This window comes from Ovis canadensis, chromosome 1, assembly GCF_042477335.2.
Source record: "Ovis canadensis isolate MfBH-ARS-UI-01 breed Bighorn chromosome 1, ARS-UI_OviCan_v2, whole genome shotgun sequence".
NCBI lineage: Eukaryota > Metazoa > Chordata > Mammalia > Artiodactyla > Bovidae > Ovis > Ovis canadensis.
The window spans coordinates 108,039,317-108,065,546 of record NC_091245.1 but is presented as its reverse complement, the minus strand read 5'-3'; the positions used below and the strand labels follow the sequence as shown (position 1 = coordinate 108,065,546).

Here is a 26,230-nt window from a genome sequence, read left to right as displayed (position 1 = left end):
CCTGAGCCATTCTCTGCCTCTAATGACAGCCAGGAATGGGTATAAATACAATACAGGAAGGCAGGCTTGAGATGAAGAGAACTTACTCATTTGGAGAGAGAACTTTTTTCCCTGGTAGGAAGAGGCCAACCTAGACGGATCCTGACCTCCTGGGAAAAGCAAGTTATTGTTTTGTTCAGGATAAGGCTGTTCTGCATTACTTTCTCTGGTCCTGTTCTGTCCTATCCTGTCCCCAAAAAGGACAGAGGGTATCCAGTCCCTAGGGCCACTGTCTGAAGAGGGAGGGTGGGCTCAGGATGGGTGGCCCTGAGGGGAATGTGCCCACTGGTCACAGCTCTGCAGGAAAGTGATCAAGGAAGGCCCACTGCAACCTCTCAGGGATTGGCTAGGGAGGTGCTGACTCGGTGGCAGAGACAGCAGAGCTAAATGGTCACTGGCTCACTATCATATTCTAGTCCCTGGTAGTTAGCCAGGGCCTTGTGAGCAGTGCTGGCCAAAAAGCAAGAGCAGAGAGCACGCTACTTCTGGACAGAAGTGTGATTCTCCCGTTTCCCCTCCCTGCTGTGGGGCTGGGAACCTGTGAGGATGCTGTGGGCTCCATGGATGTGGTGGAGCCTCCACTCTGTGTGACAGGAACCCTCCCTCACTCTCTCATGGGGACCTGTGGTCGGGGGCATAAACTCCTCTTGTTCTAAGACCTTGAGGTATTAACTGCTTGTTACACAGTGCAGCCTAGCCTCTCCCAACTACCACACTACCTAGAAGCAAGAAGGAGAACAGCATTCATATGTGTATTAGGTATTTACTGTTTTGTAACCTGTCACCCCAAAAGTTAATGCCTTAAACACCGTCAGGAAGAATGTCACATTTTTTCGAGGCCAGGACCCAGCTGGGTCCTCTGGCTCAGGGTTTCTCAGACTGAAATCAAGGCCTTGACTGAGGCTACATCAGCTCAGGGTCATCTGGGAAAGCTCTGCTAGCAGGCAGCTCCTGTGGCTATTGGACTGAAGGCCTCAGCTCCTCTCTGGATGTTGACCAGAGTCTCCCTCAGTTCCTTGTTACATGGGTCTCCCCAATAGGGCAAATGACAATATGGCAGCTGGATTCCTCAGAGCAAGCAAGGGAGAGAGTGAAAGAGTGAGTGTGAGTATAAGCAAGAGGGAAGTCACAGTCTTGTGTACTCTAAAATCACTGAGTGACATCCATCGTGTCTGCTGTGGTCCATTCCTGACAGCAAGTCACTAGGTGCAGTCCACTCTCCAGGGAAAGGGGTTAAACAAATGTGTGAACACAAAGAGGCAGGGATGTAAGGAGACATTTTAAGCACCTTCTACAATTATGCACCTAGTTTGTTCCTAAAAATGTGCTGGTGCATTTCACTTGCGATGTCATTTAACTTATACTGACCTTATGAGGTTGGTAAGGAAATGTCAGGTTAGCAAATTTATGTAACCTATTCAATGTTAAACTTCATTAGAAAGAAGACTTGATTCCAAAAGTTGTTTTAATTAATTGTACTTGGCTGTCTTACTAGAATTAAGGAATTATCCTGGGTGGATTTCTTTAAAAAGAGGTTTGTGTGGGTTCTTTCCTTTATTATTGATGAAAAAAACATATGTCCAGTTTCCAATCCTTTAGGCATCTGCAGCACTGGGGTCAAGAGTCCTGGTGCACGTGATTCTGAAGTTCAGGAACCTGGAGCCCGTGTTCCCCTGCAGGGGATCCGAGGAGGTTCTGTGTTGTTTCATGTTATCAAGAAGCAAGAAGCTGAACCAGAGGAGGTCTCGTGGGCCTTTGGCCCTGAGTCAAACTACAGTGTCTTGCTGCAAGTCCACCATGGGACAGACACTCCAACCTGGGTCAGCCTCCAGGACAGGTACCAGCAGAGGGTCCATGTGCCCGACATCTTATCCCTGAAGATTGAGAATCTGACCTGTGAGGACAGTGGACAGTACCGGGCTCGAGTCAGCTTCCATGGAGGATTGGAACTTTCCCAGGTTTTCCTCCTCACTGTCTATGGTAAGTGACACCTCCTCACCATGGCTTCCCTCCTGCTTTTGTCCTAGAAGGGTCACATAGACCCCATTCTGTAAGATTTTATTTAGATCCCAACCTTCAGACTCTGTCTTCTCACCCAGCAATAAGGTGTGCATGTTAGCCACAAAAGGAGAGCAGACTTGAGATTCAAAAACAGGAGAAAATCACTTCAGTATTTTGAGGGAGGAAAATGGGGATTTATACGGTAATATTAATTGTTCTTTCTAAAACTGAGTTGCTTAATTTCTCTATTTGTTTTCTATTACTACTGTAACGAACTACCAGAAAAACTTATGGCCTTAAAACCTCTCAAACTGATTATCTTACCATTTTTCAGGTCATAAGTCACACTTGAGTCTCATGGGGCAAAATCAAGGTGTTGGCAGGCCTGTATTCCTACCTGGTGACTCAGGGGAGAATCCATTTCTTCCCTTTCCCACCTTCAAGTGGATACCTGATTTCTTTGGCTGGTGTCCCTCATTCATTCATCTTCAAATCATCAAATTCATCTCACATTGCATCCACCTGATCTGTTCTTCTGCCTATCTTTTTCACTTTATTTTTGATGAGAAGTATTTAATTATTTTTACAGTATGCCTTTCACTGTGATCTGTGACAAATAAACTAGATTCAGCATTGTAGCTAACAATGACAGCAACAACAACAGCTTGATAGCAACAAGCAAATTTTTTATTAAAAAAATTAAGAAGTCCTTGAACATTTGCAGTTGCCAAAATACACAGATACTAAGCAAGATACTTGAGAAAGGAAAATTAAGATAACAAATGTTTAGGCCAATAAACAGTGGTAATAGGGTCAAACAATTCAAACTAGGTATGAAGTTAATTTTTTTTTTAAGAAAACACTTTACTGAGGTTTGATTGACATACAAAGAGCTCTGCATATTTAATGTACCCAACCTTGTAATAGGATTTCTCTGTGAATTATTTTGCACTTGACTATCTTATAGTTGCACATGAAATAGGTATTGAGATCTGTTTGGCTAGAAAAAAAAATAGTTGGGAAAAGAAATAGTAGTTAGGTGACCTTGGGTGAGTCATTTAACACCATGTAACTTGATCTAAAAAGTGACAGTAATTCTTTATTTTTCTTAAGGCATTTGCTGAACCAGGCGATTGCTTAAAATTCCTTCCAGTTCTAAGAGAGATTGAATCAGTGAATTATTTTAGGGGAATGTCTCAAGAAGATATTTTCTCAAAAATTTTAAGACATTATCAGATATATCAGATGGGCTCGTAAATTACAACAAAGTTTGTATTAACTATATAGTATTATTTTTCAAAAGAACTATAGGTAATTTTCATGTGTGCGTGTGTGTGCGTGTGCGTGTGCGTGTGCGTGTGTGTGTGTGTGTGTGTGTGTGTGTGGACTTCCCTGGAGGCTCAGCAGTGAAAAATCTGCCTGCAGTGCAGGAGCCACAGAAGACATAGGCTCTACCCCTGGGTTGGGAAGATCCCCTGGAGGAGGGCATGGTAACCCACTTCAGTGTTTTTACCTGGAGAATTCCATGGACAGAGGAGCCTGGCAGACTATGGTCCATAAGGTTATGAAGAGTCAGACATGACTGAAGTAACTGAGCATGCACATATACTAGTGAAACTGCTACCGTAACTTATGCCAAAAAATCAGATTCATCCCCTCCAAAAGTTTCCTTCTGCCTTTTTCATTTGATTGTTGTTGTTGTTGCTTATGTAACAGCACAAAATTTAAGTGTAGTCTACAGTGTTATTAATTATAGGCATTATAATTACTTTACATATATTATATAGTATTGCTAACTTTAGGCACTATGCCATACAGTAGGTCTCTAGGATTTATTCATCTTGTGTAACTGAACCTTTGTACCTTTTGACTAATACCTACTCATTTCACCCTCCTCCCAGATCTGTGCAAGAACCCTTCCACTCTTTGCTTCTATAAGATTGAAAATATAAGACTCATCATATAAGGGGTTTCATGTAGTATTTATTTGTTCTTCTCTCTCTGGCTTATTTTACTTAGTGTAATGTCCTACTGCCTCAACTATGTTTGTCACAAAGGACAAAATTTCCTTCTTCTTTAAGTTTGAATAATAGTTGTCTAGATGAAAGTGATAAAGAAGAGTGAAAAAGCTGGCCTAAAACTCAATATTCAAAAAGTTAAGATCATGGCATCTGGTTCCATCACTTCATCTCAAATGGACAGGGAGACAGTAGAAACAGTGACAGGTTTTGTTTGTTTGGTTTCCAAAATCACTGCACACAGTGACTGTAGCCATGAAATTAAGAGGCTTGCTCCTTGGAAGAGAAGCTATGGCAAACCTAGACAGCGTATTAAAAAGCAGAGACATCACTTTGCCAACAAACATCCATCTAGTCAAAGCCATGGTTTTTATAGTAGTCATGTACAGATGTGAGAGTATTTGGACCATAAAGAACACTGAACATCGAAGAACTGATGCTTTCAAATAGTGGTAGAGAAAAGTCTTGAAAGTCTCTTGGACAGCAAGGATATCAAGCCAATCAATTCTAAAGGAAATCAACTCTGAATAGTCACTGGAAGGACCGATGCTGAAGCTGAAGCTCCAATACTTTGGCCACCTAATACAAAGAGCCAGGTCTTTGGAAATGATCCTGATGCTGGGAAAGATTGAGGGCAAGAGGAGAAGGGGGAGACAGAGGATGAGATTGTTGGATGGCATCACCAAGTCAATGGACATGGGTTTGAGCAAACTCCAGAAGGCAGTGAAGGACAGGGAAGCCTGGCATGCTGCAACCCAGGGGGTTGCAAAGAGTTGGACATGGCTTAGTGATTGACCAACAACAATATTCCTTTGTATGTGTATACTACATGTTTATCAACTCATCTGACAATGGACATTTAGGTCATTTCCATGTCTTGTATATTGTAAAAATTTTGCAGTGAACATGGAAGTGCAGATATATTTTTGAAATCCTGATTTCTGTTCCTTTAGATATATACACAAAGCATAATTGCTGAATCATAGAGTAGTTATAAGTCATAGACAAAATTATGGTTTTTCCAGTAGTCATCAGGTATGGATGTGAGAGTAGGACCATAAAGAAGGCTGAGCATCGAAGAATTGATGCTTTTGAACTGTGGTGTTGGAGAAGATTCTTGAAAGTCCCTTGGATTGCAAGGAGATCCAACAGTCACTCCTAAAGGAAATCAGTCCTAAATATTCATTGGAAGGACTGATGTTAAAGCTGAAACTCCAATACTTTGACCACCTGATGCAAAGAATTGACTCAGTGGAAAAGACCCTGATGCTGGGAAAGATTGAAGGAGGGAGGAGAAGAGGAGAACAGAGGATGAGACGGTTGGATGGCATCAACGACTCAATGGACATGAGTTTGAGCAAGCTCTGGGAGTTGATGGACAGGGAAGCCTGGCATTCTTCGATCCATGGGGTTGCAAAGAGTTGAACATGACTGACTGACTGAACTGAATTGAGGACAAGATGGTTGGATGGCATCATCAACTCAATGGGCATGAGTTTAAGCAAGCTCCGGGAGTTGGTGAAGGACAGGGAAGCCTGGCATGCTGCAGTCCATGGGGTTGCAAAGAGCTGGACACACAACTGAGCAACAGAACAGCGAGTAGTTATATTTTTAATTTTTGAGAAACCCTATACTATTTTCCAAGATGGCTGCACCAATTTACAGTCCCACCAACAGTGTATGAATATCTCTTTTTCTCCAGCCCATCAGCAACACATCTTTTTTTCTTTTTGGTAGTAGCCATTACAACTTGTATAAGAGTATACTCATTGTGGTTTTGGACTTCCCATGTGGCTCAGCAGTAAATAATCTGCCTGCAGTGCAGGAAACACAGGAGATGCAGATTTGATCCCTGGGTCAGGAATATCCCCTGGAGGAAGAAATGACAACCTGCTCCACTATTCTTGCACACATTGTGGTTTTGATTTTCATTTTCCTGGTGATTAATAATGTTGAGTGATTTTTCATATACTTGATGGCCATTTTTATATCTTCCATTGACAAATGTCTATTCAGTTCATTTCCCCATTTTTAACTGGATTATTTAGGTTTTTTCCTATTGAGTTGTATGGGTCCCTTATAAAATTTGGATACTAACCATTTATCAGATATATAGTTTGCAGCTATTTCCTCCCATTTCTGTAGGTTTCCTTTTCACTCTGTTGATATTTCCTGTGCTGTGGAAAAACGTTTCTGTTTTAATCCCAATTGTCTATTTTTGCTTTATTGTTTATGCTTTTGTTGTCATATTCAAACAATTGTTGTCAAGGCCAGTGTCAGGAAGAATTTTCCCTTTGCTTTCTTCTTTGAGTTTTACAATCTCTGGTATTACTTTTAAGTTGTTAATCCATTTTTAGTTTATTTTTTATACGGTCTAAGCGTCCAATTTCATTCTTTTGCATGTGGATATCCGGTTTCCCCAGCAGCATTTTTTGAGAAGATTTCCCTTTCCCCATTGTGTGTTCCTGGTTTCCTTGTCAAAGATCAGTTGATCATATATGCATGGGCTTGTTTCTGGGATTTTTATTCTGTTCCATTAGTTTCTATGTCTGTTTTTATGTCTGTTTTAAATAGCATTGTAATATACTTTGAAATAAGAAAATGTGATGCCTCCAATTTAGTACTTCTTGCTCTAAGCTACTTCTACTATTTGGGATCTTTTGTGGTTCCATACAACCAGTCCTGGGATTTCTAAAGGAGATCAGTCCTGGGATTTCTTTGGAAGGACTGATGCTAAAGCTGAAACTCCAATCCCTTGGCCACTTCATGCGAAGAGTTGACTCATTGGAAAAGACTCTGATGCTGGGAGGGATTGGGGGCAGGAGCAGAAGGGGACGACAGAGGATGAGATGGCTGGATGGCATCACAGACTCGATGGACATGAGTTTGGGTGGACTCCGGGATTTGGTGATGGACAGGGAGGCCTGGCATGCTGTGGTTCATGGGGTTGCAAAGAGTCAGACACAACTGAGCGACTGAACTGAACTGAACTGAACTGATGAATTTCAAGATTTTTTTCTCTTTTTGTAAAAACTCCCTAATTATATTTACACAGTTTGGACAGAATCTATAGATTGCTTTGGTGCTATGAACATTTCAACAATATTAATTCCTCAAGTTCATGAATGTGTAATGTCTTTCTATATATTTGTGCATATATATCTATCATCAATATTTATAGTTTTTGGTGCACAGATCTTTCAATCCTTAGTTAAGATTATTCCTAAATATTTTTTATTCATTTTGATTGTAATGTAAGTGGGATTGTTTTCTTGATTTCATTTTCGGATAGTTCATTGTTAGTGTCTAGAAGTGCAAAAGATTTTCATATGTTGATTTTGTGTCCTGCAATTTTGTTGAAATCACTAATTAGTTCTAAAAGAATTTTTCTGTGGAATCTTTAGATTTCTCTACATACAAGATCATGTCACTTGCAATTAAAATAATTTTACTTCTTCCTTTCCAATTTGGATGCTTTTTATTTCTTTTGCTTGCCTGATTTCTGTTGCTAGAACTTCCAGTCTTCAGTTGAATAGAAACAGCAAACAGACACACTTGCCTTGTTCCTAATGTTAGAGGAAAAGCTTTCAATCATTCACCACTGAGTTTGATGTTAGTTGTAGACTTTCATATATGGCCTTTATTGTGTTAAAATAGCTTCCTTCTATTCTTATTTTGAGAGTTTTAAATCATGAAAGAATCTTGTTTTATGTCATATGCTTTTTCCACGTCTATTGAGTTATTGTGTGATTTTTATCCTTCATTGTTTTAACGTGGCATATCACATTATTGATTTGCATATTCTGAAACATCCTTGCATCTTTAGATTAAATCCCAGTTGGTCATGGTGTTTGATCCTTTTAATATTTTGTTGAATTCCATTTACTAGTACTTTGGTGGAGGTTTTGCATTTATGTTCATCAGGGTCATTGACCTATAATTTTTTGTGTGGTGTGTTAGTTTGGCATAGGATATGCCAACATCTTTAAATGTGTTCCCTATACTACTACTATTTTTGGAAGTGTTTAAGAGGGATTAGATTAATTCTTTGGTATGTGATTTGATAAAATTCACCTGTGACTCCATTCAGTCATGAAATTTTCTTTGTTGGGAAGTTTTTGATTGCTAATTAAAACTCCTTATTTATTATTATTGATCTGTTCGAGTTGTGTATTTTTTATTGATTCAAACTGTATAGGCTGTATGGTTCCAAGAATTTATCCTTTGTTTTTCAGGATTTTGTAGTTTGATGGTATATAATTGTTCATAATGGTTTCTTATGATCTCTTTATTTCTGTGCACCAGTAATCTCATTTTCTGATATTAATTGATTCTTCCTTGTTTTTCTCTTGTCTTGCTAAGTCAATTTTGCTTATCTTTCCAACACATTCTTAGGTTCACTGAGTTTTTTATTGTCTCTCTAGTCTCTATTTCATTCATTTCTGCTGCAATGCTTATGACTTCCTTACTTCTGCCAACTGCTGGCTTAGGTTTTTCTTTTTTCTTAGTTCCTTGAGATGTAAACTTAAGTAGTTTGAGAACTTTATTCTTTAATGTGTTTATCACTATAACATTCTTTCTTAATATTGCTTTTTTAATTTTTTTTAATTGGAGGATAATTGCTTTACAATATTGTGTTGGTTTCTACCTTACAACAATGTAAATCAGCCATAAGTAAAAATATGTTTCCTCATTCTTAATCCTCCCTCCCACTCCAGCTAGCCGACCCTTCAAGGTTATCACAGAATACCAGGCTGAGCTTGCTGTGTTAACTTCCCACTAGCTATCTATTTCAGACATAACAATGTATATATTGCAAAGTTACTCTCTTAATTCATCCCACCCTCCTCTTTCCTGACTGTGTCCACAAGTTTGTTCTGTACTTCCAAATGTTTATTCTGCCCTGAAATTAGGTTCATCAGCAACATTTTTCTAGATTCCATATATATGTGTTAACACGTGATATTTGTTTTTCTCCTTCTAACTTACTTAATTCTGTATAACAGGTTCTACTTTCATCCACTTCGCTACAACTGACTTAAATTAGTTCCTTTTGTGGCTGGGTAATATTCCATTGTATATGTAACAATTTATCCATTCATCTGCTTATAGACATCTAGGTTGCTTCCATGTCCTGGCTGCTGTAAATAGTGCTGTGGTGAACAGTGGGGTACGTGTCTTTTTGAACTATGGTTTTCTCTGAGTATATGCCCAGTAATGGAATTGCTGAGTCATATGGTAGCTTTTGAGAAAGAAGTATGACAAGGCGCCTGCTGTCACCCTGTTTGTTTAACCTATACACTGAGCACATCATGAGAAATGCCGGGCTGGATGAGATACAACTGGAATCAAAATAGGTTGGAGAAATATCCACAACCTCAGTTATGTGGATGATACCACTCTAATGGCAGAAAGTGAAGAGGAACTAAAGAGCCTCTTGATGAGGGAGAAGGAGGAGAGTGAAAGAGCCGACTTAAAACTAAACATTCAAAAAATTAAGATCATGGCATCTGGCCCCATTACTTCATGGTAAATAGAAAGGGAAAATGTGGAAGTAGTGGTAGATTTCCTCTTCCTGGGCTCTAAAATCACTGTGGATAGTTTTCGCAGCCATGAAATCAGAAGACAATTGCTTCTTGGCAGGAAAGCTATGACAAACCTGGAGTGTGTTGAAAAGCAGAGACATTACTTTGCCGACAAAGGTCCATATAGTAAAGGCTATGGTCTTCCCAGTGGTCACTATGGTTGTGAAACCTTGACAGTAAAGAAAGCAGAAAGCAAAATAATTGATGCCTTCAAACTGTGGTGCTGGGGAAGACTCCTGAAAGTCACTTGGACAGCAAGGAGATCAAACCAGTCCATCCTAGAGGAAATCAACCCTGAATACTCATTGGAATGACTGATGCTGAAGCTGAAGCTCCAGTATTTTGGTCATCTGATGTGAACAGCCAACTAATTGGAAAAGTGCCTGATCCTGGAAAAGATTGAGGGCAGAAGGGGAAGAGGGCATCAGAAGATGAGATGGCTGGATGGCATCACTGGTACAATAGACATGAATTTAGGCAAACTTTGGGAAAAGATGAGGAACACGGAGGACTAGCATGCTGCAGTCCGTGGGGTTGCAAAGAGTTGGACGTGACTGAGAGACTGAACTGAACTGAACTGATTCTGACCTGTGTGAGGTAATATTTCATTGTAGCTTTGATTTGCATTTCTCTAATAATGAGCAATGCTGAACGTCTTCTCATGTGTTTGATGGTTTAGTACTGTTTATTGACTATGCCAAAGCCTTTGACTGTGTGGATCACAATAAACTGTGGAAAATTCTGAAAGAGATGGGAATACAAGACCACCTGACCTGCATCTTGAGAAACCTATATGCAGGTCAGGAAGCAACAGTTAGAACTGGACATGGAATAACAGACTAGTTCCAAATAGGAAAAGAAGTGCGTCAAGGCTGTATATTGTCACCCTGCTTATTTAACTTCTATGCAGAGTACATCATGAGAAAAACTGGGCTGGAAGAAGCACAGCTGGAATCAAGATTGCTGGGAGAAATACCAATAACCTCAGATATGCAGATGATACCACCCTTATGGCAGTAAGTGAAGAGGAACTAAAAAGCCTCTTGATGAAAGTGAAAGAGGAGAGTGAAAAAGTTGGCTTAAAGCTCAACATTCAGAAAACGCAGATCATGGCATCTGGTTCCATCACTTCATGGGAAATAGATGGGGAAACAGTGGAAACCATGTCAGACTTTATTTTGGGGGGCTCCAAAATCATTGCAGATGATGACTGCAGCCATGAAATTAAAAGACACTTGCTCCTTGGAAGAAAAGTTATGACCAACCTAGATAGTATATTCAAAAGCAGAGACATTACTTTGCCAACAAAGGTCCATCTAGTCAAGGCTATGGTTTTTCCAGTGGTCATGTATGGATGTGAGAGTTGGACTGTGAAGAAAGCCTAGTGCCGAAGAATTGATGCATTTGAACTGTGGTGTTGGAGAAGACTCTTGAGAGTCCCTTGGACTGCAAGGAGATCCAACCAGTCCATTCTGAAGGAGATCAGCCCTAGGTGTTCTTTGGAAGGAATGATGCTAAAGCTGAAACTCCAGTACTTTGGCCACTTCATGTGAAGGGCTGACTCATTGGAAAAGACTCTGATGTTGGGAGGGATTGAGGGCAGGAGGAAAAGGGGATGACAGAGGAGGAGATGGCTGGATGGCATCACCGGCTTGATGGACGTGAGTTTGAGTGAACTCTGGGAGATGGTGATGGACAGGGAGGCCTGGCGTGCTGCGATTCATGGGGTCGCAAAGAGTCAGACACGACTGAGCGACTGAACTGAACTGAACTTGCTTCCTTCTGTAGGTTTTATGGGCTTCCCTTGTGGCTCAGCTGGTAAAGAATCCGCCTGCAATGTGGGAGACCTGAGTTTGATCCCTGTGTTGGATATTTTTTTCCTTTTCTTTTTACTCAAGATATTTTCTTATTTCCCTTAAGACTTCTTCTTTGACTCAATGGTTGTTCAAAAATGTGCTAGTAATTTCCATGTGTTTGTAAATTTTCCCACTATTCTTCATTTATTGTTTTCTAATTTCATTCCATTGTGATGGAAAAGATATTTGATATACTTTCTTAAATCTTAAGCATTGTTTCTTAGGCCATATGTTAGTATGGCCTAACATATGATGTATCCTGGAGAATGTACTGTGTGCACTTGAGAAGAGTATGAGTTCTACTGCTTTGGGTATAATATTCTGTTTGGTAGATCCATTTGGTTCTAACAATATAGTTGGTAAAGAATCGCCTGCAATGCAGGAAACCCCAGTTCGATTCCTGAGTCAGGAAGATCTTCTGGAGAAGGGATAGACTACCCACTCCAGTATTCTTGGGCTTCCCTTGTGACTCAGCTGGTAAAGAACCTTCCTGCAATGGGGGGCAATGGGTTCAGTCCCTGGGTTGGGAAGATCCAGTGGAGAAGGGAAAGGCTACCCACTTCAGAATTCTGGCCTGAAAAATTCCGTGAAATGTATAGTCCATGGTTGCAAAGCATCAGAAGCAACTGAGTGACTTTCATACAAAATACATACATACATACAACATATGTTTGTTAGGGCCATTTGGTCTATAGTATTGTTCAAGTCTGCTGTTTCCTTCTTGATTTCCTGTCTAAATTTTCTATCCATTCTTGAAAGCAGGGTATTCAAGTCCACATTCTATTGCTATCTATTTCTTCAGTCACTGTATGTGCTCTATATTATAGGTGTTCTGATGTTGGATGCATAAATATTTATCATTGTCATAGCTTCCTATTGAATTGACCCTCTTTCATTATGTAAGGACTTCCTTTGTCTTCATGACAGCTTTTGATTTAATGTCTATTTTGTTTGCTATCAGTGTAGCCACCCATACTCTCTTTTGGTTCCCATTTGCATGGAATATCTTTTCCCATCCCTCGCATTTAGCCTATGTGTGCCCTTAAAACTAAAGTGAGTCTCTTGTAGATATCATATATCTATATTATATATCATATATATATAAAGTTAAGTCTTGTTTTATTCATTCAGTCACTCTATGTCTTTTATTGGGGACCTTAATCTATATTTAAAGTAAATGTTAATCATAAGAATTTACAATTTCATTTTTGGTTTGGGGGGATATTTTTTTACTGGAGTATAATTGCTTTACAATGTTGTTTTGGTATCTTCCATTAAAAAAAAAGAATCGCCTATACATATACATATATCCCCTCCGTCTTGATCCTCCCTCCCACCCCACCCCCTATCCCAGCTGAGTTCCCTGTGTTCTACAGCTGCTTCTCACTAGCTATCTATTTTACACATTGCAGAGTACATATCCATGCTACTGTCTCAATTCATCCCACCCTCTCCTTCCCCAACTGTGTCCATAAGTTTATTCCTTACATTCTTTATCTCTATTCCCACCCTGCAAATAAGTTCATCAGTACCATATTTCTAGATTCCATACATATGTGTAAACATATAATATTTGTTTTTCTTTTTCTGGCTTACTTCACTTTGTATAACAGGCTCTACGTTCATCCACCTCACTATAACTAACTCAGGTTCATTTCCTTTTATGGCTGAGTAGTATTCTATTGTATATATGTACCACAACTTCTTTATCCATTCATCTGTTGATGGACAGCTAGATTTCTTCCATGTCCTGGCTGTTGTTAATAGTGCTACTATGAACATTGGAGTGCACGTGTCTTTTTTTAAGTTTAATTATTTTTTAATGTTTAGGGTTCAGTTCAGTTCAGTTGCTCAGTCGTGTTCAACTCTTGCCACCCCATGAATTACAGCACACCAGGCCTCCCTGTCAATCACCAGCTCCCGGAGTTCACTCAGACTCACGTCCATTGAGTCAGCGTTGCGATACAGCCATCTCATCCTCTGTCTTCCCCTTCTCCTCCTGCCCCCAATCCTTCCCAGCATCAAAGTCTTTTCCAATGAGTCAACTCTTTGCATGAGGTGGCCAAAGTACTGGAGTTTCAGCTTTAGCATCATTCCTTCTAATGAATACCCAGGGCTGATCTCCTTCAGAATGGACTGGTTGGATCTCCTTGCAGTCCAAGGGACTCTCAAGAGTCTTCTCCAACACCACAGTTCAAATGCATCAATTCTTCGGCGCTCAGCTTTCTTTGCAGTCCAACTCTCATATCCATACATGACCACTGGAAAAACCATAGCCTTGACTAGTCGGACCTTAGTCGGCAAAGTAATGTCTCTGCTTTTAAATCTGCTATCTAGGTTGGTCATAACTTTTCTTCCAAGGAGTAAGCATCTTTTAATGTTTAGGGTAGCTTTATTCATAATCACTCCAAATTAGCAACAACCAAGATGTAAAAGACAACTGTCAAAAACAAACAAAAATTTTAAAAGCTATGTTATATCAATACAATGGAATTCTAGTTGGCAATAAAAGTAACCTACTTGATGCATGCAACAGGTGGATGAATCATAAATATATTTTTTCATAAATGTATTTTTACAAGTGAAGAAAGCCACATCTAAAACACTTGTGTCTTTTTGAATTGTGGTTTTCTCAGGTGTGTGCCCGGTAGTGGAATTCCAGGTCATATGATAGTCGTATTTTTAGTTTTTAGGGAATCCCCATACTGTTCTCCATAGTAGTTCTGTCAATTTACATTCCCACCAACCATGCAAGTTCTCCACACACTCTCCAGAATTTGTTTTCTGTAGATTTTTTGATGATGGCCCTTCTGACCTGTGTGGGGTGATACCTCATTATAGTTTTGATTTGTATTTCTCTGGTAATGAGCAATGTTCAGCATCTTTTCATGTATTTGTTGGTCATGTGTATTTCTTCTTTGGAGAAATATCTATTTAGATTCTGCCATTTTTTCATTGTTTTTTTTCAGCTGCATGAGCTGCTTGTATATTTTGAAGATTAGTCTTTTACTGCTTCATTTGCAAATATTTTCTCCCATTCTGAGGGCTTTTTTCATCTTGTTTCTGGTTTCCTTTGCTGTGCAAAAGCTTTTAAGTTTAATTAGGCCCATTTGTTTATTTGTAATTGTCATTTTGTTTAATCTGTTTTATAGTTCTTTCATTCCATTCTTTCTCCCTACTGTCTTCCCTTGCAATTTGATGGGTTTTCTATATTAATGTGCTTTTTCTCTTTTTCTTGCATGTATCTTTTTTAGGTATACTTTTTGTGGTTACCATGCAGCTTAGATAAAACATATTTATAACAGCCTATCTTGAACAACTAATTTAATTTCAATCACATACAAAAACTCTGCATTTTACTTCTACCCACACACACATATTTTGTGTTATTATGTCACAATTTAAATTTTTTTATATTTTGTACTCATTAACATATGTTTCTATTATAGTTATTCTGAATACTTTTGTCTTTAACTGTTATATCAAAGTTAAAAAGTGACTTATGCACCACAATTACATATTATTGCAGCATTGCATATTATATTTATCTATATTGTTAGTGAGACTTATACTTTTATATGATTTTGTATATTTTTAGCATTTTTTAATTTCAACATTAAGAGCTTCCTTTGGCATATCTTATAAGGCAGGTTTAATGATGAAAAACTCTCTCAATTTTTGCTTGTCTTGGAGCTTGTCTTTATCTCTTCTTCTGTTTTAAAGGATGGTCTTACCAAGTATAATAATCTTGGTTACCAGTGGGGTTTTTTTCCAGTACTTTGAATACATCATTCCATTCTCTCTTGGTCAATATGGTTTCTGCTAAGAAATCTGATGATATCCTTTTTTTTTTTATGAGAAAACAGTTTAGAGTGTCACTAACAGGAAACAGACAATAGCACTATTAAAATCATAACAATGTAGCAATTTGCAATTTATTCACATTTCACAGTAGATGCCCCCTCCTTTCAGCTAATGTTGACTATTACCAGTAAAATACCACTACAGCAACCATCAATTGAGCATTTTCAGTGTGCCATGAGCTTTAAAAGCATTCTATGACTAAACATTTAAACAGAACTTCCTATGTGCCAGACATTGTTCTCAGCACTTTATACGTATTAACTTAGTCCTCACAAAAACCCCATGAGGTAAGTACTATTATCATCACATTTTTCAGATGAGGAAACTGAGGTGCACTGAGTTTAGACAATTTCTCCAGGATCATATATCTAATTAAGAGACAGGGCAAAAGTTCAAAATCCTTGCAAGTCTGTTCCACAGTTCATACTCTCATTTCTTACCTCATAATCGCATCTTCAAACTATCTCCAAGAAATATATGTTATAATTCTCTCTTTCTATAAGTAAGGAAATTGAGGTTTAGAATGCTTAAGTGATTTCTTTAATCACCCAGCCAGGAGGTGGCAGAGCCTGGACCCACAGCACAAGCCTTTCTGATCCCCAAAGCCTAGAGGCCAGAGGTTTATGTTATTTCTTGTATGCATTGTGGTTTATGGGTTTTAATAATCATTCTTCCTAAATGAATATTAGGTCATATATCTAAATGACTGCTGAGTTCTAGACACTGTGCAGGCGAAGATTAAATGGCCCCGCCCTTCCAAGAGCTTGCACTATAGCTACAGAAGTTCTGATGTTGAAGCTGTCAGTCAAGTATATAGAGAGGCTGAACAAATGACATCTTCCCCGTGCTTTTTTGTCACCTACAAAGACTTCTGGTGGCTGGCAGCTGTAACTATGAATGTAGAAAAGAACACTGACCACATCCCTTACTAAGTCAAAAGTATCTCTCATAATAAAGGGATACTTTTGTTGATGCTAATTACCAAATTCTCCAAGCCATGTCATATTGCTTAAAGCTATTGTCAATAAATTTTTATGGCGGTCTCACTTTCTTCTGCCCATTCTGAGGGAAGGTCCTTCTGTATCTCCCCACTCTGGCCTTAGTGGTCATGGGCATTGCATTGCGTTGAGTAAGGCAGCACTTCTAGGGGTGACCATGCTCGAGAACTCAATAATAGGACCAAGAGGCATTACCAAAACATCTAAGGACATGAACAGTGTCTTGTTGGTAACCTCAAGAATAACCTTCCTGACTCTGCCGCTTATTGGCCATGGGATCTCTGTTTACTCAATTTGGGTATGCCTAAGTGTCCTCTTGTATTATGTGAATAAAAACAGTATCTTTCACTAGAGTTTTTTAATAAGCTAATACATGTAAAGCACTTAAAACAACCCTGGAGGATTGATGCCCATAGATGTTAGCTGGTGCTGCTGTTTCTTTTCTTTGCCCTTCTCCCTCCTCCTCTTATCTCCCCTCCTCCTTCTTTTCCTCCTCTTCCTTTGATGATATTCTTATAGATATTCTCTTGTATATGATGCTCTTCTCTTGCTATTTTCAAAAGTCTTTCTTTCTCTTTGACTTTTGAATATTCAATTATTACATGTCTTGATTTTATACTTTTTTAATTATACCATCATGGAACCTTTGGGCTTCACGAATCTGAATGTACATTTACTTGCCCAGACTTAGGAATTTTTCAGCCATAATTTCTTTAAATAAGCTTTCTACTTTTTTCCTTTGTCTTCTCTTTGGAACTCCCATAACATGTGTATTGCTTTTCCTGTGGTATCCCATAGACTTTTTTCACTCTTTTTACTTTTCCTGCTCTGACTGTATAATTTCAAATGCTGTATCTTTGACTTTGCTGGTTGTTTCTTCTGCTTCATCAAGTCACCTGATGAGACCCTTTATTGAATTTTTAATGCAGTCGTATTTTTAGTTCCAGAATTTCTGTTTGGTTCTTCTGAATGGTTCCCATCTCTGTGTTGAACTTTTCATTTTGGTCACAAATTGTTTTCCAAATTTTGCATAGTGGTCTGTCTGTATTCTTTGGCAGCTTGCTGAGCTTATTTAACATTACTATATTGAATTCTTTGTTAGGCATTTTATAGCTATCTATTTCTTTGAGACTGGTTATTGGAGTTAGTTTTGCTCCTTTGGTATTGTCATGTTTCCCTGATTCTCCATTCTCATAGCCTTGCATTGGTGTCTGTGTATTTGAGTAAGCAGTCACTTCTTCTAGTCTTTTAGGGCTGGCTTTAAGAAAGAAAAAAAAATACATTCACTGTAAAGCTCAACAAATGTGAGGCTTCAGCTGTAGAGGCATGTGGGATGCTAGCTGCAGGAGTATGTGAGTTTCTGGGTATAGGGTTGCATTGACCACCATCTGTGGGTATAGGTAAAAAATTGTTTTCAGGGCCATGTGTCCCAGTTGCTGCAATGCCCTTCCACTTACATCTGTTTGGTAAAGAATCCACCTGCCAATGCAGGAGACATAAGAGATGTGGGTTCGATCTCTGGGTTGGGAAGATCCCCTGGAGAAGGGCATAGCAATCCATTCTAGTATTCTTGCCTGGAGAATCCCATGGACAGTGGAGCCTGATGGGCTTCAGTCCATAGGTATGCAAAGAGTCAGATACAACTGAACTGACTTAGCACACGTGCACGCACCCTCACTGTTCTGGGTACAGTGAGACAGAAGCCAGCATCCCAGGCAGTGTCTCACAAATTATGGGGAAGCTAGACTATCACTTCATTCCCTCTTTCTCCTGTGGGAAAAGTCACAGTCTAGTGGTATCTCTGTCAGCACTGAGTCATGCTGGCCTGGACTCAAGGTGATGAGGTAAAGCGAAACTGTTCTTACCCTTTCCCTGTGGCTGACCTAGGACTTTTGGCCCATCAAAGTGCTGGAATCCCCCAACTGAACTCTGAAGATCTCATAGAGGTATTTCTGACCATGGATAGTTGTTAAATCATATATCCTGGTGTCTTGCTGGCATCAGTGCCTTCTTTCTCTTTCAAGGAAATTTATGGTTGCATTTTGCCCATCCAGATAATCCAGAACGATCTCACAATTTTAAGGTCAACTGATTAGCAGCCTTTGTTCTATCTGTTACCTTAATTCCCCCTTTTCATGTAATGTAATATAGCCACAGGTTCCATGGATTAAGACATGGACATCTTTGAGGGTCCACTATTCTACCATGATTAGGAAATCCAAGCGTAGTTAGTATCCCCTGTACACTGTCTTCTTGCTCAGAGCCAATCTGTTAATGGTCTCACTCAAAAAAGACACCACAATTTAGCTCTTAAATGCTACATAAGCATAGAGAAAATTTACACTGCAATGCTTATTAAGGAACCCATTTAGTGAACAGTCTTCTGTCTTTTCCTAAAGATCCTCCCTGCATAGGGAAATAATCTTTTATGGAGAGGACAACTCATAAGTCCCCATGGGATTTCTAAGGCAGCTTGTAAATCTGTCACTTTTCTTCCTGTCTGTACCAAAAGTTGAGTGGAATGTTCTAACCACACTTGGAATTGTCATTCCTAGTTGCTACCATTGCATCTCCCAGAAATGTCTCTACTTTTGGGAGCCTAGTGCCTTTCTCTGGCCTTCCAGAACTAACCAGATGTCCTTGCCCATAAGAGCTGTGCTGTCCTATGCTTCATCTCAGCTGGAGACACAGGCCATGAACCAGGACAAGCCCTTCTGTCCCAAGCTCCCAAGCTTCTTACTCTTCTGGGAAAAATCCAATTTTTAAAAAATAATAGACCCTAAGAAAATGGAATGCAAATTTTATTTTCCTGTGGATGATTCTTAAGGCTTGTGAAACCCAGTGAAATTACATAAGGCCTAACCCAATAGCTCCATTCCAAGCTCTTGGTGAATATTTATCTTTGGGAAAATTATCTTTTAAGTATAAAATGCACCCACTTTCTTTATAGGAGAAGGAAATGGCAACCCACTCCAATGTTTTTGCCTGGAAAATTCCATTGCCAGAGGTGACTGGCAGGCTACAGTCCATGGGACCACAGTGAGTCAGACATGACTGAGCAACTATCACTCACTCCCTCACTTTCTTTATAAGGCTTCCTTATACACCTTGGCTTCAATGAGGTAATAGATATTAAACTGTGGCATATAAAGTTTTCCACATATGTGAAGTTTAATTCTTTTGTTGCCTCCTACCCCAGAGCCCGTGCCCTCTCCCCAGATTCTGATGGAGTCAACATCCATCACACCAGACTGGTGCAACGTCACCCTGGAGTGCAGAGCCTCTGGGGCCAGAGAAGATCTGAATGTGACCTGGGAGAACAAGGGCCTCCCCAAAGAATGGGAGCAGAGAAGGACATTAGAACCAGCCTGCAACTCATACATCCTGGCTGTGAGCTTGCCTAGAGGCCAGCCCAATGCCAGCCTCATCTGTGTGGTCAGCAACCCGGTGGAATATAAAACTGCCTCCTTCAACCTTGGGGGAGTCTGCGTCCATGGTGAGTGCAGTCTGCCAGAGGGGAGGAGCACTTTCAGAGCTCAGATAGCACTGAGGTCTGGGCTTTCAGAGCTTTTCTTCCCACCATTTTGTTAGCACTGCTTTCTACCTGACCACCACATACAGGAGTCTAGGAAAAACATCCAACTTATTTTTGCTTTTCAATGTGTCTCACATCCATGACCTACTCTAAACTGCTTGCCCCTGCTAGTCCAGATAGTAGTTTTTCCATACCTCTCTCCACCACTATCCAACATTCATTGTGCATTCAACATAGTCTTCAGGAAAGTAATCACACTGGGTTATTTGTGGCTTTTCTTCAAGTCTGACCTCCAGGACTTCCTGTGGGATGTTACGGAGGGGCTCAGATGCTCTTCTGTCCACATTTCTGATCTTATTTATACACTTACCACTGAATTCCTTGTTTGTTGTTCCAGAATGTGCCCTGCTTTTGCAAGTTTTTGTACCTCTGGACATGTTGTTTCCTTGACCATCAGCCCTTCTTCACCCTGTGTCCTCGACTTCCTGTCTCATTCTTCATGGAAGATTCTCCTCAGCCACTGCAGCTATGTGGGCACGTGAAAATGCATTCACATACAGCCCTACCCTAAGATAGGCCCCATGATTGGACTAAAAATCTGCTAATTTGTCTAAAAATCTACTGATGTCTTGAAATTTTCATAATTTTTCAACAAGGAGTCTGCCTTTTCATTTTGCACAGAGCCCTACAATGATGTAGCCATCCTGTCTTCAGGAATCGACTCCCTCGGGGTGGCTGTGGCCAACCCTACACTGACTAGTGATTATCTGTTTATGGATTTGTCTCCTCCATGGGCAGGAACATTATGAAGACAGGAGCCATGTTTTGTTCTTTGAATCCCTGCACAAGCACGAGCTTCTGGCCAAAGTTTATGTAATCAAAGTCGCATTGAATGAATGAATAACCTTATCCTGTGCGTGGTCTCATGCTCTGTAAACCATCCTCCATGAGCCAGTGCAGGGGTCAGAAATGTCAGGATCACTTAAAACATCTGTTAATTGGACCTCTCTACCCCAACGCTAGAGTGTCAGGTGATTTTCAATACTCAGCATTACCCACAAGCCCTCACTAATCCCTCTCACCTACATCTCATTTCCTGCCCAGTCCTGCCTGCTGCAATAAGGTGCTGGCAACTCCCAGGGGCTGGCTTTAGATACTGCCATTTCCCAAATGTGGTATCCTCCTTCCTGGAATACTGTGCCCACCTTGAATATCTGGGAAACTGCTACTCAACACTCAAGGTCAGTTTATGCATCACCTCCTCTGGGAGGCCCTCCCTGAGGATCTCTTTGCAAGGGGTAAAGCTCTGTTTTACTGCAATCCCTCTGGCTAGCAGACTTAGATATTTTCTCAGTCCTCTCCACCCCATCTTGCTCATCTCAGTACCCCTGTCACCAAGCAGGAGCTTAGGACCTGGTTGAAGGAAAGAAACTGCTATACTCCTCCCTCTTCAGCTTCTGAACCAGGACTCTTTAGACTTCTTCACCTGCTGTCTATCTTCTGTTGGCAATGAATATCTCAAGCTCTCTCTTGACTTTAACTTATTTGCCTTCCGTGTTTGAGGAAAACAGATTCAGCCAAACTGGTCAATGCTGACCTCTTGCCAGGCATCCTTGGGGCAGTTGCGGCTGTGTTATTGATCCTCGGAGGCGGACTGTACCTTTGGAAGATACGTAGGAAGAAGACGGAGACTGGAAGAGGCAGGTTTCCCTTCTCCTTCCATGCCCACAAACCTCTCTTTCTCACTACATTCTTGATATACTTTCTCCTAGTTTGTACCCTTGGAATGTCCCTGCAGAGGGTTTAGTAGGTCTGGCCTTGGTCTGTGTCCATACCAGTGGGTGAGGGCACTGATTTCCAAGGCTCAGATTCAATCTCCTCTCTGCCTGTCTCTCAGGTGCAAGATCACAAGATGATGATGATGATAGCGTCCAGTATGTAGAGCTGAGCCAGCAGGAATCTCAAGTGAGCTCAAACAAGGTGAGAGCTGGGCTGTGTGCTCTCCCAGGTCTCTCACTGCCTGGCCTGGGTTTGTCAAATCTTGCCACTGATGTTTCTGTTCCTACTGCCTCTTTAACACTTTCCAGACAATCAACACTGTTAACTAAGAAAATTTATGCTTGGGACCAATATAATGCTGGGCACTTAGGGGAATTCATAAGCATTGTATGTCATCCACTGGTCCTATTCTGATCTGCTGGGGTCTAGCCCCAGCAGAGTCCAGGGATACCCTCAGGATGAATGGCTTTGGCAAAAGAATGACACGGGGAGACCAAGCTTTGGTGAGCGAGGCTTGTAACTTTATTTTCAAAAAGAGCTTTTATACCCTGACTTGTACATAGAGGAAAATGAAAGATGCAAAGTCATGCAGAGTCAGCTCAAACATTCCAGCAGTTTTGCCCTAATCAAAACCAGGATTTTTTCTGCATACCTTTCCCATAAACAAGCCTCTTATGTTGTGTACAGTATCTTATGGCCTTGGAGGCCTGTTGACATTTTATGACCCTTTTTTGATAAAGGTCAACCAGAAAACTTGTTTTCCCTTGAAGTGTTTTTTTTCTTTATACCTCTACTCTGTGTCAGCCTCAGAAAGTACTAAACAGAGTTACATTCTCATGGAGCAAAGGTGCAGTGGGCTACAACAACAAAAAAAAAGAACTTATTAGCTCAAAGGTCTGATGTGGTTAATACCAACGCTACTAGTTGTTTTTCTTACATTCCAACTATATCAAATAATGCACTCCCAGGCACACAATGGATAAGGGATATGGGAACTTGGCAGCAAGCATTGGCTCAACAATGAAACCCCTCACCAGTATTATTTTAATAAAACTTTTCACCCCTTGAAGGGCTCTATATTTTTAGAATGCTTAGGCTTTCCATGTCATGGTTGGGATGTTGTGAACAATCATATGCGTAGTTGCAAGAGTCTGGATAAACCTGCCAAGCAAGCTAGAATGCTAATAGGGGGGGTTGAATTGAAATGCTCCTTTCATGCCCAGGAGACTTATCAACTAAAGCCCTAAGTTGATTTTCTCCAGAGAAAGGTGGTCAGGGATAGCCCCCTGTTAATGTCAGAAGAGTTGGTGAGAGGCATTATATAATATACAGTAGACACACAGATTTTAGTTTGGGGTAGATGCTCGAGCAGGTCCAGAGAGTCCCTTGAGTCCTGATCTGCCTTGCCTGTCAGGTCTCTTCTGCATGACCTTGTCATGGGTGGGATCTCCTGTACTGGCTCCATGCACTGATTCTTCTAGGGCTTTTCTATCCCTCAGCTGTTTCAGGAACACTTTGTTTGTATACCCAGGTAACCAGAGAACAGCATCTGAAAGAAAGGGTACCTCTCACTACTATCTACAGTGAAGTCTGTGAGCCAGGTCATGCCGTGAAGGTAATTTAATTGGAGGAAACAGAAGAATTGACATTCCTAGGACAACTCCACCAGGAGCTTGATCCCTGCAGACAGCTGCCTCTCACCTCTGGTCCAGCTCCAACTGCCTTTGGTTTGCTGTACTCTGATCCTCCTGGCCACCGTTAGCTGGGCCTATGTGGTCCTACCACTTCCTCTGATGCCTCTCCAAGCTGTCCTCCCACTCAGGATCCTCACAGCTGCAGAACAAGCACTCCTCCTCTGCCATTGACTCAATTTCTGACCATCTCCTCCTGAAGCTTCCCAAAAAGGACTTTCCTGACTGTGTTAATCCCCAATCCCCTCTGATGTGTGGTTGGTGTATGTCTTTCTGAGAACATGACTCCAGGCATGGGGACTGTGTGGAGGTGGTCCATGCCACAGAGGAAGGAGTTAGGACCTTGGTGTTGGATGCTGAGTTGAGGGTTCATAGAGGCAGCACGTATAGGTGGGAGCCCACAGAGGACTGGCCTGAGGCTTTCTTTGTGCCTCACACAGGGCAAAGTCTGCGTGTCCCCCAGTACACTTGTACTGTGAAGAGTGTCTAGTGTACATTATATACTTATTCTTGGCTACTTGTGTTAACCTGGACTTTGGCCTCAACTCGGCCCAAGGGCCCCAAACCCAGCTTCCTTTAAAGTTGAAAGAGGAATCTGTACCACTTCACCCCCTTCCGAGACTTATGTTTCTCAGAAAATAATCCTAGAACCTCAAAGTCAGGAGTTGCATTCTTAGAAAAATAGCTCTAACCTGTCCCTTTCTGGTCATTAAGATGGATGTCAGTATCCTCTGATCATCCTTGATGAGGCTTCCAGGGGATAGGAACAATGAATTTTCTGGGAAGATCTGAACCAGACCTCTCCAGTTGCTTCTATTGAAGAGTCCTACTGGCCTCAGTCTCTAGGTCAGCCTCTTTTTTGCTCACTCACATCCCTCTGTCAGGAATAATGGTTCCCTTTCCCTGCTCCTTGCTCCCACCCCTGACTACTGGAACCCTACCATCCTGCTCAAAGCCCTCTTCCTAACCACATGTTCCATGAAGCCTTTCTGGTTCACAGAGGTTTAGACATGGTCTCTCTTATACTGATCTTTTCAAACACATAACTGAGGCACATAACTGCCACAGTCTTCCATGAGATTGGTCATGAGTCTTCCCTGCTAGACTCACCTAGGGCTTCCTCAGAAGGGTGTTGGGGCCACAGGAAACCAGTGCCAAGGAGACAAGGACAAGCCCATCTGTCTGTGAAATGTCTGAGCAACTGTTCTTCCCAACTCCCAGTGGGACTCAGCAGACTGAGAACCAAAGAAGAGGTTGCTGGAGATTTTTCCAGTAATGAGTCTACAGGGAATCGAAGATGGACATGATGACATCCAGCAACCCCACCTGTCCCAGAGGTTGGAGGTGGGGACATCCCCTCTCCACCAACAGCCTCACACTGCCCGAAGACCTGTTTCAGCTGCACTATGCTGTGTGCACTCTGGAGGTCTTCACCTCTTGGAAGCCCCTGCTTCCTGCCTTGGATCCCAGCTCTTGGATCAGGAGTGAGCTCGATCTAGTACTGTGAGTTGCTGTGATTTTAAACTGACCCAGATTCCTGGGTCACTTGGTTCTCCTCCTTGCTCACCTCAGTTCAGCTGCCTCATATCTGCCTTCAGACTGTCTAAACATGGTCCCTGCTCAGGGCTTGAGCACTGTGAAGCAATACTAAGAGCCTGCTGGATGGTGAACAGGTGAGGGAGGAGGCAGAGGATCTGTAATAGGACACCATTTCTGATCTCCTGTCCCTCAGGTGGAGCAGAAAACTGAGGGACAGATAGGCTCCATCTCTTCATGGACTTCTCAGGTAACTGATCACAGCTGGGCATCAGTGCCCATAAGCCCAACAGCATTGCAAGATGGGACCTTCTAGTAGCCATTCCCACCCCACCAAAATTAGAAAAAAAAATAAAATGAAGGGACCTGGGTTTTTTAAAAAAACCTGTAATGAACCAGGGTTTGTTCCATGCATTTTAGAAATATTATTCTTCTAATTCTAAAATGACCCTCTAAGGTTGGTATTATTATTCCCATTTTGCAGAACAGAAAACCAGTATCTCAAACTAGTTGGTGGTACAGCAAAACCTTAATCTAACAAAGTTCATAGCTTACCCCTTCACCATTAGTCACTGAAGACCTTGGAATTCTCAAGTATTCAGGTGGGAATATCCTCCAGCTTTTTCTCTCCCAAGGATCCTGGACTCTGACTTGAGTTGCCTTAGTATCCTCATTGATATGGAGCAGCTAGCTGGTGGTTAAAAAGGAATTACTCCTGAAGTGGACAATGTGGCCTTGGTGGGTGGGAAACATAGAATGAGAGACCTTGATTTCTGATGCAGATGAGAATTTTTAAGGGAAGATGCTTCTTCCCCTTGAGTCTCTGTCTTTCCTTGTAAGGTAGGTGTGGATGTCGTCACCTCATCTTCAAACCAGCTTCCCCTTTGCAATGTTATTCATAAAATCATTCAACATTCAATAAACTTTCTGTAAGTCTCTCATTTATGCCTTTAACCATTCTCTGAGCAAAGATCTCTATCATGCAGATGAAGACATATAATCCAAAGATATTAAGCACTTCCACAAAGTCTCCTGAGTGTAAATGATTTGGGTCACAGGGAATCATAATTTCATTCATTTTGACTCCTTCTCCCTCATCCCAGATGCCCAACTAATCATCATGTGCCTTAGAGATAATCCTCATTAAGTTTCTTATATTCCATTCTCTTATTCTTTTAACCACATTGTCTACCTAAAATATCTACTACTTACATGACATCTTCATTTGGATGTGTAAAATGTTTAAATCTGAACTTGCTAAACATACTTTCTATATACATCCATTCAGTAAATGTTATCTTTCTCCTTCCTTTTGTTCTGGCAACCCA

The 26,230-nt window shown here is 41.0% G+C and overlaps 1 protein-coding gene across 4 annotated transcripts in view; it reads left to right on the top strand.

The window, feature by feature from the left end:
- Nucleotides 1-25,843, top strand: part of LOC138433764 (SLAM family member 7-like) — a 36,554-nt gene extending 10,711 nt beyond the window's left edge. For all 4 annotated transcript variants that reach the window (XM_069576973.1, XM_069576993.1, XM_069576982.1 and 1 more), the window contains 5 exons: nt 1,624-2,019; nt 19,561-19,857; nt 21,468-21,596; nt 21,794-21,876; nt 23,207-25,843. In XM_069576973.1, the coding sequence (XP_069433074.1) occupies nt 1,624-2,019; nt 19,561-19,857; nt 21,468-21,596; nt 21,794-21,876; nt 23,207-23,299 (998 nt within the window). In that variant the 3' untranslated portion in view covers nt 23,300-25,843. The remainder of the gene's footprint in view (nt 1-1,623; nt 2,020-19,560; nt 19,858-21,467; nt 21,597-21,793; nt 21,877-23,206) is intronic.
- Nucleotides 25,844-26,230: the final 387 nt, after the last annotated feature.